At 32.5% G+C, this 14,067-nt stretch overlaps 1 protein-coding gene across 1 annotated transcript; it reads left to right on the top strand.

Moving 5' to 3' along the window:
* The first annotated feature begins 346 nt into the window (after positions 1-346).
* On the top strand, positions 347-7,354 carry LOC142628376 (GDSL esterase/lipase At1g23500-like). Its single transcript, XM_075802488.1, has 5 exons — positions 347-596; positions 931-1,061; positions 1,734-1,964; positions 2,301-2,547; positions 7,176-7,354. The coding sequence occupies exons 1-5, from the start codon at positions 347-349 to the stop codon at positions 7,352-7,354; spliced, it is 1,038 nt and encodes a 345-aa protein (XP_075658603.1).
* The last annotated feature ends 6,713 nt before the right edge of the window (positions 7,355-14,067 follow it).

The raw sequence follows: 14,067 nt of genomic DNA, 5'->3' as shown, positions 1-14,067 counted from the left end.
TGGAGTTATAGAGATAATACCCCAAGATGAGGACTACCTTAATTTCTTAATATTAAAGAAATATAACCTACTAAGCTAATATTTTGGGGAATATTTAATTTAAATTAATGCATTAACGCTTTTAAAGAAATGATTTATTACGATTGACAACAATTGATAGAAATTTTAAATCAAATTTTGATATGTCAAATTTCTTTCACTCTTGTAGTTTAAATGTCTTACCATTAATTGCTTGTTTATTATCATATCTATGAGAGTATAAATACACACACTTCAGACTTCATTTAGGCCATGAGAAACTAAAGCATCCATCACTAGAAAAACTTAGCACTCAGAGTTTGTAAAAATGGCTTCTACATCTTCATTTATACTTTTCCTACTTCAAGCTTGCGCTTGTCTATTTTTCTGCACCATAGGAGCTCAAGCAAATAAAACATTTTCAGCAATTTTCTCATTTGGAGATTCGATTCTTGATACAGGCATGAATAACAATCTTCTCTCAGGTAGGTGCAATTACCCTCCATATGGAAGAGACTTCCCGGGAAAAGTTGCAACGGGAAGATTTTGCAATGGAAAAAACCCCACAGACTTGATAGGTATAATATCATAAACTCTTTTACTTACCAAACATCTCTCTCTCATGCATGATGCATATTTTATGTACTACGTATAAAAAGTTTCTGTTTTTGCTTTTGAGTTCTAGTGTACAAAAAATTCTAGGTATAGTTTAAGTAAATTTTTGTTATTTTAGTTGAAAGAGACTCAAAAAAAATGTCTAAAAATTTTAGTTGAAAGTGACTTAAAAAAAAATCTAAATTACAGTAATTTTTAAACTATAGGGTTAAAAGTATTACGCTCAAAACTTTAAGGTTTAATTTGAAAATAACACCAAATTGTTGTGGTTACTTACCCATTTCATATTCATTTCAGCGGAGGCCTTGGGAATTAAAGATACTGTACCAGCTTATCTTAAACCAGACCTTCAAAGTGATGATCTCCTAACCGGTGTAGGCTTTGCTTCCGGTGGCTCGGGAATTGATCCATTAACATCCAGTACACTGGTATCTATCTTTTATATTTATTTATTTGGACAATAATGTTTGCCCTTTTTAAATTTGGCTCTATCACAAATTAGTATACAAACTTTTTATTGTTAATTACATTTAACCGCATTATGATTTGGACAAAAATCAAATTGTTTGGATTTTGTCAAAAGTATTTCTTTTGATTTCATCTAAATTTAAACTTTTGGGATCAAAATGTTACAATTAAAAAAATCGTGGAATTAAATTGTTACTGGATGGAATCAAAAGGAGGTAATTTTTTCAACCAAAACATGCAAAATAGAATTTGAACAAAACCCGAATAATTTAATTTTTTTTTAAAAAAATTAGGAGGTGAAATATAAGAATTGAAAGTCTTTAAACTAAATTGTTACCTAGCAGAACCACAAGACAAGGGATATGATGCCCCTCCTCTCTCTTTTATTCATATAAATTACGACATTTGTTGGTTTTCAAATAATCTAGAGGATAGTACTTAAACTCCCTCAATTGTATCTTCTGCCCCTCCGTGTTTTAGGTGATGGGATCCAATACCAAAAACACGAGACAACAAAAAATCCGATTAGAAGAGCTGAATTAATATTTTCCTTAATCTAATAATTATACATTATTTACTGTGCTTTCAAAATTCTAGGCTTTCTTGCAATTTAATTGTTTTGTTGGAATCAGGGAGTTGTGGCAATGTCCCAACAGTTACAATACTTCAAGGATTACATAGGGAAGCTAACAGGGGTTGTTGGTGAAGAGAAAGCAAAAGCCATCATAGCCAACAGCCTTGTGCTAATGTCAGCAGGCAACAATGACATTGGAGTATCATATACTGCTGGTATGAGGAAATCAGAGTATACTTTTCCTGCATATTGTGCTCAATTGGTTACCTGGTCTACCACTTTTTTGGAGGTATATTTCTTTCATTATGACTTATGACAGCCCTAAGTAACTTTTTAGAAAAAAAAAAAAAAACCTAGTTTCATATATAAATTATTATACAATTTCTTTGCTATGGTATGGCATATTGTAAGTGATAAAAATAAAATAAAAAAATGATAGGTTCATGTGTAAGTCATTGATATCCATTCACAGTTTGTCACATTAAAGTAATTGTAAAAAAAATTGTGTAATAGTTTGTGATTTAGAACCACTTATCTTTTTAACTATGTATATGTCATTCCCTTCGTTAAAAATAGTAGCAAAGAGCACCAAGCACCTAACCATATCAAATATAAATCTGTGAAGCAATTGTATGCACTGGGGGCAAGGCGATTTGGTGTTCTTAGTACTGTAGCATTTGGATGCGAGCCATCAGCAAGACTTACAGGAGGGTCATCTTGTTCAGTGGCCGCAAACCTAGGAGCACAAATGTACAATAATCTGTTAAAAGCAGGAATAGCGTCCCTTCAAAGCAAGCATCCCGATGCCAAGCTGGTCTTCTTCGACATCTTTACCCCTCTAGTCAACATCGCCAGTAATCCTCAGCAATTTGGTAAGTGTTATATTTTTTTTGTCTTAAAAAATCTGGTAATCATATACTTAAAGCTTTCGTCGTGATATCATCCTAGCCTATTAGCTTATGGAAAATACTAGAACTACAATCAAATTTTCTATTACGTGCTTGCAAATTTTTAAATTTTATATAAAGTATTTACAAATTAATGTGATAATAAATATGATAAATATGAATGATAGTACATCAACTTTAATAGAAAATGTTAAAGGTATTACAAATTTAGATCACTCGTCACTTCTAGTTGGAACTACTGATTTATAGAAAGTGAAGAAGAAAAAATCCTGCAAAAAAGGCTTATAAGCCAATTTGGCAATATTTCAAATTGATGCCACTTGAATAATGCGATAAAAGATTGATGCCAAGGATATTGCATATTTTACTATATAAACCTTACTAATTGATAGGATACTAATCCCATAAAGGTTATTCGTACATTTATTTATTAGTAATTAAAGTGCCAACAATATCACACTTTTTGTTGCATAAAATATTGATGTTAAGAACATTACATATTTTACTATATAAACCTTGCTAATTGATAGGCTACTATTCTCATAAAGGTTATTCAAATATTAATTTATTAGTTATTAAAGTGGCAACAATATCACACTCTTTGTCGCATTAGTTTGTAAGTCTTTTGTAGTAAAATTTGTAATAATTTTAGAATTTTCATATAATAAAACTATTTTTCTTTTTTGTTAATGATGAGACATTAGTTTCTAAAATTTATGCATAATATATAGTATCCCAGGATTATTCTTTGTTATTTTTATTTTTATTTTTTTGAGAAAGAAGTCAATGCATATTATTCAAGAAGGCTATTAAAATTAATCTAAAATACAAACAAGAGGTCTGGTGATACATCTTCTAGCCAGACGAACATTTGTGGGGGATTGTTGCTCTCCTTACTAAGGCGTGAGCAAGCTTATTACAATGTCTGCGAACAACAGATAGTTTAAAGGTAGAAAGGTGTGAAATAAGAAAAAGTATATCTGATGTGAGGTGGCCAAAGTGTGTTAGGCGTCTGGTCTCCTTATGTATTGCTGTGTATAGAACCTCAGAATCACCCTCCAAGACTATACGCGTAAAACCACATTCTATAGCTAGCTCCAAGGCTGTCCTTGCTGCCAGGGCTTCGACTTCAATAACCATAGATGGCATAGGAATTTGTTGTGATAAGGATACCATAACAAGACCCGCGTCATTCCGTATTACCACTCCCAATTCAGGGGTATTGTCAGACGCAAAAGTTGCTCCATCAAAGTTCACTTTCACCCACTATTGCTCTGGTGTAGTCCACGTTGCTGCTTGCTGCCGTCGGTGAATTGGTAGGCTCAGGGTGCTGGAGTGGGACTCTAATAGCTGCTCTCGAGAGTGTTCCAGCACCTTATCAAGGGGATGTAATGGTTTTCCCAGTCTGAGGTTGTTCCGCCGATTCCATAGGTTCCAAATGACCGTCGCAAATAATTCTACTTCACTATTACCTGCAAGAATGAAGTCAAAGAGATCAAGGAAAGATATGAATTTCTTAAGTACACCATGGTTCCATGTTTTAGTTTGTTTCCAGAAGTCATCGAGGGCAGGGCATCCATATAGTGCATGAGTTACATCTTCATGCTGTTGCTTGCAACTGTCACACTGCCCATCAGTGATCACTTTGCGTCGAACCAAATTTAATTTAGTAGGAAGGGAATTCTTGCAAGCCTTCCATACTAAATGCTTGACTTTATTTTGGACCTTAAGACCCCAAATTTTGTTCCACAAAAGCTTCATCGCATCGGGTACGGACTGCCTAGGTTGGTGTCACGCTTGTTCTTCTTACAAAAACTTATTATATCCAGATTTAACTGAATATCTCCATCCAGATTGAATGGCCAGATTAGGACGTCATCTTGAATGGTCCTACACAGAGGGATGTTTTTTTATAATGGATGCTTCAAACTCATAGAAAGTTCTATCAATGACTTTCTCCCTCCAAGTCCTGTTCACTGGGTCAATGAGCTCACTGACCATGGTCGTATCCCCACCATCCACCATTGGTGAGATTACTTTTGGCCTAGTTTTAGTAGGCAGCCAGTTGTCTCCCCAGATATGGACAGAGTTGCCTAGACCGATTCTCCAAACCCCACCCCTTTTGATGACTTCCCTTCCATGCATCAAACTCTTCCATGCATAGGAGGCATTGGTCGGATTTGTGGCTTCCAATACTGACGAATTTGGAAAGAACTTGGCTTTAAATACCTTGTAAAACAGTGAGTTAGTGTCATGGAGTAATCTCCATTTTTGTTTAGCCAAGAGTGCACCATGAAAAAAAAAAAGGTCTTTAAAACCCATGCCTCCCTGAGATTTTGGTTTACATAAATCTAGTCATTTCACCAAATGGATTTTTCTACTATCACCCCGCTATCCCCAAAAGAACCTACATATCATAGATTCAAGTTCATGGTAGAGTGTAACCGGCAACTTGAAACAAGACATAGTATGTGTGGAGAGAGCTTATGCCACCACCTTAATCAAAATCTCCTTCCTGGCTTGAGATAATAATTTAGCTTCCCATCCTTGTAACTTCTTCCAAACCTATTGTTTAATATGAGTGAAACTTTCTTTCTTGTTCCAACCAACAAGTAAAGGTAATCTTAAATACTTCTCATATTGTTTAACCACCGATACTCCAAGCATATTCTTGATAGTTGTTTACATGTCTTCCTGGGTGGACTTGCTGAAAAATAAATTGGTCTTTGTTCGATTGACTTGTTGCCCCCGAAGCAAGTTCATATTTGGCTAGGATATCCAATAAAGCTTGGCATTCGCTTTCCTTTGCCCTGCAAAAAATCAGACTATCATCTGCAAAAAGGAGGTAAGTTAATTTTGGACCATTCCGGCATAAAGAAATACCCTTAATTGACCCATTTGTGGCTGCCTTACTTATCAAACCATGCAAGCCTTCAATACACATAAGGAATAGGTAAGGAGAGAGGGGGTCTCCTTGTCTAAATCCTCTTGTAGGGGTGATGTGGCCTTGCGGTTCCCCATTGATCAAGATTGAGTATGAGACTGTGGTGATGCATACCATCATGAGCTTTGATCCACCTTTCTTGAAAACCCATTTTCACCAATACCTTCTCCATGTAAGACCATTCCACTCTATCATAGGCCTTGCTCATGTCGAGCTTTGAGGCCATAAAACCCGTTCTACCTTTATTGTGGTTCCTCAAGTAGTGCAAAGTTTCAAAAGCCACTAAGATGTTATCTGAAATCAGACGGTCAAACATTAATGCACTCTGATATTCTAAAATAAGCTTAGGCATAACAATTTTCAAACGGTTGGTTAATACCTTTGCAAAAATTCTATATAAGACATTACTTAAGCTTATAGGGCGAAATTCAGTAACACACTCTGGATTTTTAACTCCGGGAATTAGAGTGATAAAATAGTGTCCTAAAGATTGAGGTAGGACTCTAGTATTAAGATAATGCAATATAGATAGAGAGACATCAGAGCCAATTAAAGACCATAAATTATGATAAAATAAGGGAGGCATATCGTCCGGGCCAGGGGCTTTCAAGGGGGCCATTTGTCTTATGACAGCTTCCACTTCATCGATTGTGAAATCTGCAATGAGCTTTGCATTCATCTCAGGAGATACCACCTGAGGGATTGTGTCAATGACTTCCTCAAAACTGCTTGGGCCACCCGTAGTAAAGAGTTCTTGATAAAAGGTGGTGATGATGTCATTTATTTGGGATGGCCTTGTACATAATCTGCCCAAAGTATCATGTAGTTTAGTGATGTAATTGTGGCGCTGGGGTTGGGAAGCTTTGCTATGGAAGAACCTCGTATTGCGATCGCCATCCTTGAGCCACAAAACCTTGGACTGTTGGGCCCACATTTTGGCTTCCTTATCCAGCAGCATGTTAACTTCTTTTTCCAACACTCTCATGCATTTTGGGCCCCCTGTATGAAGTGCCCATGATTCTGCCTCACGAAGTTCTTTCCCTTTTAATTCTAGGTCTCTTCTAACGCTGCCAAAGTGTTCCTTGCTCCAACGTGTCAGTGCATTCCCATACTTATCAATCTTCTTAATTACCTTTGTATCCCACGGGTTCATAGAAGTCTCCAACCAAACAGCTTCAACCGTCTTAGTGCAACCTTTTTTCGTTAGCCACATTTGTTCAATGCGGAAAGGCTTTTGGAAGCAGCTATCCATACCTTCAGGGGCAATTAATAAAGGCTTATGGTCTGAAGTTGTGACATCCAAATGATACACTTTCGCACCTGGGAACATGGAAAACCAATCATTGGTGGCCATAGTTTGGTCTAGTCGTTCCCAAATGGTGTAGTCCTTGAAGTGTTTGTGCCATGGAAAAGGGAAACCCACAAAACCCAAGTCCATGAAGCCACATTCGTCCAAAATGTCCCGAAAAGGTTGCATTTGGCTGTGTGGCCTTGGTCTGCCTCCCTTTGTTAACTACTTCTACTGTTTTGTTCGTAAAAGTTAAAGCATCAATTTGTAATGTTTATGAGGTATGATACATTATAATTGAACTTTGTAGCATCAATTTGGTGATTCATTTCTAATTTATGACTATTCTTACAATTTCAGGCTTTCAAAATGCAAATTCTGGGTGCTGCGGTGGCACTAGTATATGTCTTCCATTTAGTCCATTCACTTGTCCAGATGCTTCTACCTATGTCTTTTGGGACTTTGTTCACCCCACTGAAAAAACTTACAGAATAATTGTCTCTGATGTACTCAACAAAACTCTTTCCAATTTCTCTTGAAGCAATTCTTGTTTTCTAGTGTTCGTTGCCGCAACTCTCTCCCTTGGTGTTTACTATATTTGCGAGCATAATAAGGGAGAGGTTTTAAGAAGGGAACGTTAGAGTGGGAAGCTTTGTTATGTTAGCAATGTTAATGTTTGAAATAAATTGTTGCTTTTTATTAGGAGTGGTTGCTTAAGTAGAAAGAAGTTGTGAACTAATAAGGTACCAACGATTACGTAGTAGTATTTGTTGTTTTAGTAGGGAGGTTGTTTTATGGTTCCATGATGAATAAATTTTATAGCGATTCATTTGAATAAAGCAAGAAAATACTTATCTAATTACCTAGTAGAGATAAGAGATTATCTCAATTCAATCACATTTTTATTATCTCGTTTTCCTCAATTTCGGTTAAAACAAGAAAGAATTGAGTCAAGCTTGGGTCCAATGTTCAATTGCAATGAACAAATTAAGATGGCGATAATTGTTTACTTTTGGTCATATGTCATTATCTCAACAGGTTATTATATAATGGACCCAAGCCAAATTCGAAAGAATTTGATGTGAATGCAGTTTTTTTTTCCAATACTTCAGAAGATTTTTTGAGGTCCAGGCCTTCACTTAAGGAGGGGGAAATAAAATACAAGAGCCCCCTTCCTAATTTTTGAGTCTGCTTAGTGCATTCACATGACTACCATTTCTGGCCTCACAATTACACACATTCCCACTGTCTTGCTTGTTATTTCAACATAAAGTTATGGTATTTACAAAATTCTATTGAGATTTTGGCAGCAATTTTGTGCCTTACAACTTAATACTCGAGTTAACAAGAACAATTGGGGACATAATTTATCATGGGTTAGTCGTGCTTGGTGTCAACATGTCGACTAACTCAAGGACATTGGATTTGAAAACTTCTTAATCATTGTTGATTGAGAAGATTTGGGTTATTGACTAATTTGGTATGGTTATGTCGAAGAGCAGATGATTTTGCTGGTTATCACGTAGATGTCGAAGATCAAAGGTGGTGTATGGTTTTCGAGTTGATGGAGATCTAGATCTTCGTCAAATCTAATGGACGTGAGGTGGGTGAGAGATGATGGTAGCTGGTGAGGTGAGCTATTGGGCATAGCCCCATAGGGATGTCAATCAAATTGGGTGTATTGGGTTGAAGGAGACATGTGTCATATCAAGTGCAATACACGTTACTTATTTGATTATTTAGGTTAAGTACAAGTACAAATGTTATTTCTTATTAGTGGTTGGAGCCAATAAGAAATAACCTAACCTCCAGGGATGGAGTCACATTAAGGCCCAAGGGGTTTCTCTGAGTTGTAGGAAAAAAACACATTGTAGATATATTAGACCTTTATTCAAATTGGGCCAAAGGAAAATAAAACTTGGCCCCCTTAATTAGCCTAAACAACTCCACAAATTATCACAAACAATATCACAAATCAGCCCAAACAACCACATATCAGTCCAAACAATCACAATTCATAAATCATTAGCCCAAAAAACTTGAACAAAAACTTACTATAAAAATAAAATAAAAATAGCGGGGCAATAGTATGTTTGGATGAGTGACAAAGTGAAAGCGAATGTAAATCATATGATTGATAAATTAGTAGATACTTATTTGGATTTTCATGAATTTTCTTTCTTGTACTTCAACATCCCAACTCAAAATTCAAGCTCCATCTTTGCTAACCTCAAAATTTAGTAAACCACTTTTCTTCTTTCTTTCTTTCAACTTTTTTTTTTATTCTTTTGAGAAAGCAATTAGCAAACCAATGGCTCCATAAAGGTTTGAACCAGGATATATTGAGATTTTAAGTGTTTATTTGGAACGTGGGTTTCAGTTAGCTCAATTAGTAAAGTCTTTGACAGATGAATAAAAGATAAAATGTATATTTAGAATGAACAAAAGCAGAATTCCCTTTTCTTTTTCTTTTTCTTTTTTGAGAAAAGCACTCTCTCTCTCTCTCTCTCTCTCTCTCTCTCTCTCTCTCTCTTTTGTTCTTGGTACATTTTACATACACCGTTTTGTTTTAGTTAAAATATTATTTTAGTTTCTAATTTTATCACAAAAAAATTCATTCCTAAACTTTGTAAAGATTCAGTTTTTTTTTTTTTCAATAGTTTAGAGACAAAATTAGAACAAAAAAAGCTTATTTAATAATTTGGGGATGAAAAAAATATATCTTTCAAAGTTTAAGGACAAAATATGAAAAATTTCCAGTAGTTTATAGGCGAAAAATAAATTTTTTTAATAATTTAAGAATAAAAACAAAATTTTTAAAATCTAGGGACAAAAAAACAAAATTTAAGTACGAATTTTTTTTTTCTTTTACACTGCTACAGCAAGTTTTACAATAATATAATGTATCAATCTTGCCACTTTCACTTTTCAAATCTATGCTTTTGAAGATCTCTAAACTCTTCTATTCTAGGGTTTCTCTTTCTCTGTTTCTCACTTTTGTGGATGCCATCACGCCACCTTGAATTCCCTAATCTGCTGTTTCAACGTTCTGCAAGTCCGATTACCCTTCAATTTTGATTTCTATCAATTTTTTTTCTATTTTCCATTTACATTACTACACAATGAAATGAAAAGAAATTTGTGATTTGATGGAATTTTTAATTTTTAAAATGATTGATTAGGTTCCTAAAAATGGAGCTTGCATCCTTGGCTGCGAACAAACTAAAATCCTTTGCAAAATCAAGCCAAGACTTCGTCCACACCCTCACTCATCGCCCTGAGAATTCATCTAGCCGCAATTCGGTACTGTCTCTCTTCTTTAACAGATTTTTGATTAGTTTTATTCCCATCATTTGTAGATAGAGATTTCAATTTTCATTTTGTTTGAAGTTGTTGATTCGTGCCCTAATGTTATGGTATAATTCTCAATTTGAAGCTATCCCAAGCGAGATTTAGCTTTAAATGTCTAAGGGTCTCAGTGGGAGGATTCTTGTTTTTGTTTTTAAAACAATACGAAAACGATTTTCAAAAAATTGAAATTGAAAATAGTTTTCAGATAATTTTTACATTATATGTGTTTGGCTCCCACTTTTAAAAACAAATTTCAAAATACAAAAAGCAAAAAAAGATGTTTAAGAGACCTTTCTATTTTTTTATTTTTTTTGTAAGTTTACAAAAAGTATCGTATAAAATCTATAGATTACGTTTTTTTGTTGATAATGATAAGGATAGAGCTCATGTATTTTTTATTTTTGGATAATGATAAATTTCAAATTTGAAGCATGAGATTTTGTTGTGATAAAGATAAGCTCCTTAATTTAAGAAATAGAAGAGTTTGGATAAATCTGTGGGGTCCACTGTTTTCATTATATTTACAACTATACTATTAAAAACGTTTTTTGTATTTTGAAAACACCCTATCAGCTATTTTCAAAATCCTGGTTTGAATAAGGAAAATAGGACACAATTTAGAGAAGTGTGGGACCCACCATTTTATGGTATGTAAAACAAAAAACAATATTTAAATCCTCTTACCAAACAAACCCTAAGTAACTTTGATCAGTTACCCAGATAGCAGATTTCGAAGTACTAATATAGTTGTTTTGGGAATTGTTTTTTGTTACATTTGAATTTTTGCAATGATTCATGACTATTATGGTACTATTTTCAAGGATGTTTTGTCCACTATCATTTTAATGTTGACAATTTTTTTGTGCGATGAAGTATATTTAAAAATATTCATTTATATTAATTAAATTATTTTATATTCAATTAGTTATATTAAATTTTAAAAAAATCGAATTAAATAATTAAATTCATGTAAAATAAATAAATAATTATATTGATGAGTATATTCACATGACATTAATCTAGTTCTCTATGATTGATAATGTACATGAATAATCTATTAATCCGAAATAATTCATTGTGAATTTTCTTTCTTTCAAGGTTTCTAAAGGGAAAGTTGGAGAGAAAATACCCTCAAGGCACATTCATACTAAATTACATTTTTACTCATTTAGTTATATCAAATTAATAACATAAAAAAAAAAAATTATTAGATTCAAGTCAAAAAATGAATAAGTGTTTTAGGTTATGAGTACCTTCACATGACATGAATCTAGTTCCTTATAACAAATTGTGCATATTAATAATCTATTAACACACAGTAATAATCCATTGTGAAATTTCTAAATGTAAAGTTATAGAGATAATACGCCAGGATGAGGACTACCTTAATTTCTTTTCTTTTCTTTTTTTATACAAGATAGAATTTCTACTCTAACATAATCTAAGTGTATATATGTGTGAAGCTCCTTCCTGGAAACTTGAACCCTGGCCCTAGCCCCTCTCTACGCCCCACAAGCATTTATATTTGTGGAGTGACCACCGCAAGGGTGTGCGGTGGTGAGAACTACCTTAATTTCTTAATATTAAAAAAATATAACCTACTAAGCTAACATTTTTGGGAAATATTTAATTTAATTTAATGCATTAATTCTTTTAAAGAAGTGATTTATTACGATTGACAACAATTGATATAAATTTTAAATCAGATTTTGATATGTCAAATTTCTTTCACTCTTGTAGTTTCAATGTCTTACCATTAACTGTTTGTTTATTATTCTACTTGTGAGATTATAAATACACACACTTCAGACTTCATTTAGGCTGTGAGAAACTAAAGCATTCATCACTAGAAAAACTCAACACTCAGAGTAAGTCCACTATCATTTTAATGTTTATAATTTTTTTGTGCGATGAAGTATATTTAAAAGAGAAATATTCATTTATATTAATTACATTATTTTATACTCATTTAGTTATATTAAATTAATAAAATCCAAATAAAAAATTAAATTCATGTAAAATAAATAACTATATATATTAACATATATCGATGAAGTATATTCACATGACATTAATCTAGTTCTCTAAAATAGATAATGTACGTGAATAATCTATTAATCCAAAAGAATTCATTGTGAATTTTCTTTTTTTGGGGGTTTCTAAAGGGAAAGTGGGAGAGAAAATACCCTTGAGGCACATTAATACTAAATTACATTTTTATTCATTTAGTTATATCAAATTAATAACATAAAAATAATTTATTAAATTCAAGTAAAAAAATAAATAATTATTTTAGATTATGAGTACCATCACATGACATGAATCTAGTTCCTTATAATAGATCGTGCATATGAATAATCTATTAACACACAGTAATAATAAATTGTGAAGTTTCTAAACGTATAGTTATAGAGATAATACCCCAGGATGAGGACTACCTTAATCTCTTAATATTAAATAAATATAACCTACTAAGCTAACATTTTTGGGGAATATTTAATTTAATTTAATGCATTAATGATTTTAAATAAATGATTTATTACGATTGACAAAAATTGATAGAAATTTTAAATCAGATTTTGATATCTCAAATTTCTTTCACTCTTGTAGTTTTAATGTCTTACCATTAATTGCTTGTTTATTATTCTATTTGTGAGAGTACAAAATACACACACTTCAGACTTCATTTAGGCCGTGAGAAACTTAAACATTCATTACTAGAAAAACTCAGCACTTAGAGTTTGTCCACTATCATTTTAATGTTTACAATTTTTGTGCAATGAAGTATATTTAAAAATATTCATTTATATTAATTAAATTATTTTATATTCATTTAGTTATATTAAATTAATAAAATTGAAATAAAAAATTAAATTCATGTAAAATAAATAAATAATTATATTAACTTATATTGATGAGTATGTTCACATGACATAAATCTAGTTCTCTATAATAGATAATGTACATGAATAATCTATTAATCCGAAATAATTCATTGTGAATTTTCTTTTTTGGGGGGTTTCTAAATTAAGGGAAAGTTGGAGAGGAAATACCCTCGACACATTAATACTAACTTACATTTTTACTCATTTAGTTATATCAAATTAATAACATAAAAATAATTTATTAGATTCAAGTCTAAAAATAAATAAGTATTTAAGGTAATGAGTACCTTCACATGACATGAATCCAGTTCCTTATAACAGATCGTGCAAATTAATAATCTATTAACACACAGTAATAATGCATTGTGAAGTTTCTAAAAGTAAAGTTATAGAGATAATACCCCAAGATGAGGACTACCTTAATTTCTTAATATTAAAGAAATATAACTTACTAAGCTAACATTTTTAGGGTGGATTCCAATTAGCTCAACGGATAAAATCTCTGATAATTGTTTAGGAGATCTGGGGTTCAATTCCTGCCTACACCAAAAACTGATTGGTGTTTTAGTCTGATGATAAAGAGCTATCATCAGAAGCGGACACCATAAGTTGAAACTCTCTCTAAAAAAAAAAGCTACATTTTTGGGGAATATTAAAGTTAATTTAATACATTAATGCTTTTAAAGAAATTATTTATTACGATTGACAACAACTGATAGAAATTTTAAATCAAATTTTGATATGTCAAATTTCTTTCACTCTTGTAGTTTTAATGTCTTACCATTAACTGCTTGTTTATTATTCTATCTTTGAGAGTATAAATACACACATTTCAGACTTCATTTAGGCTGTGAGAAACTAAAGCATTCATCACTAGAAAAACTCAGCACTTAGAGTTTGTCCACTATCATTTTAATGTTTACAATTTTTTTGTGCAATGAAGTATATTTAAAAATATTCATTCATATTAACTAAATTAATTTATATTCATTTAGTTATATTAAATTAATAAAATT

The sequence above is a fragment of the Castanea sativa genome, chromosome 3 (assembly GCF_040712315.1).
Source record: "Castanea sativa cultivar Marrone di Chiusa Pesio chromosome 3, ASM4071231v1".
NCBI lineage: Eukaryota > Viridiplantae > Streptophyta > Magnoliopsida > Fagales > Fagaceae > Castanea > Castanea sativa.
The sequence above is the reverse complement of the archived record's forward strand: the minus strand, read 5'-3'. Positions and strand labels throughout refer to the sequence as shown.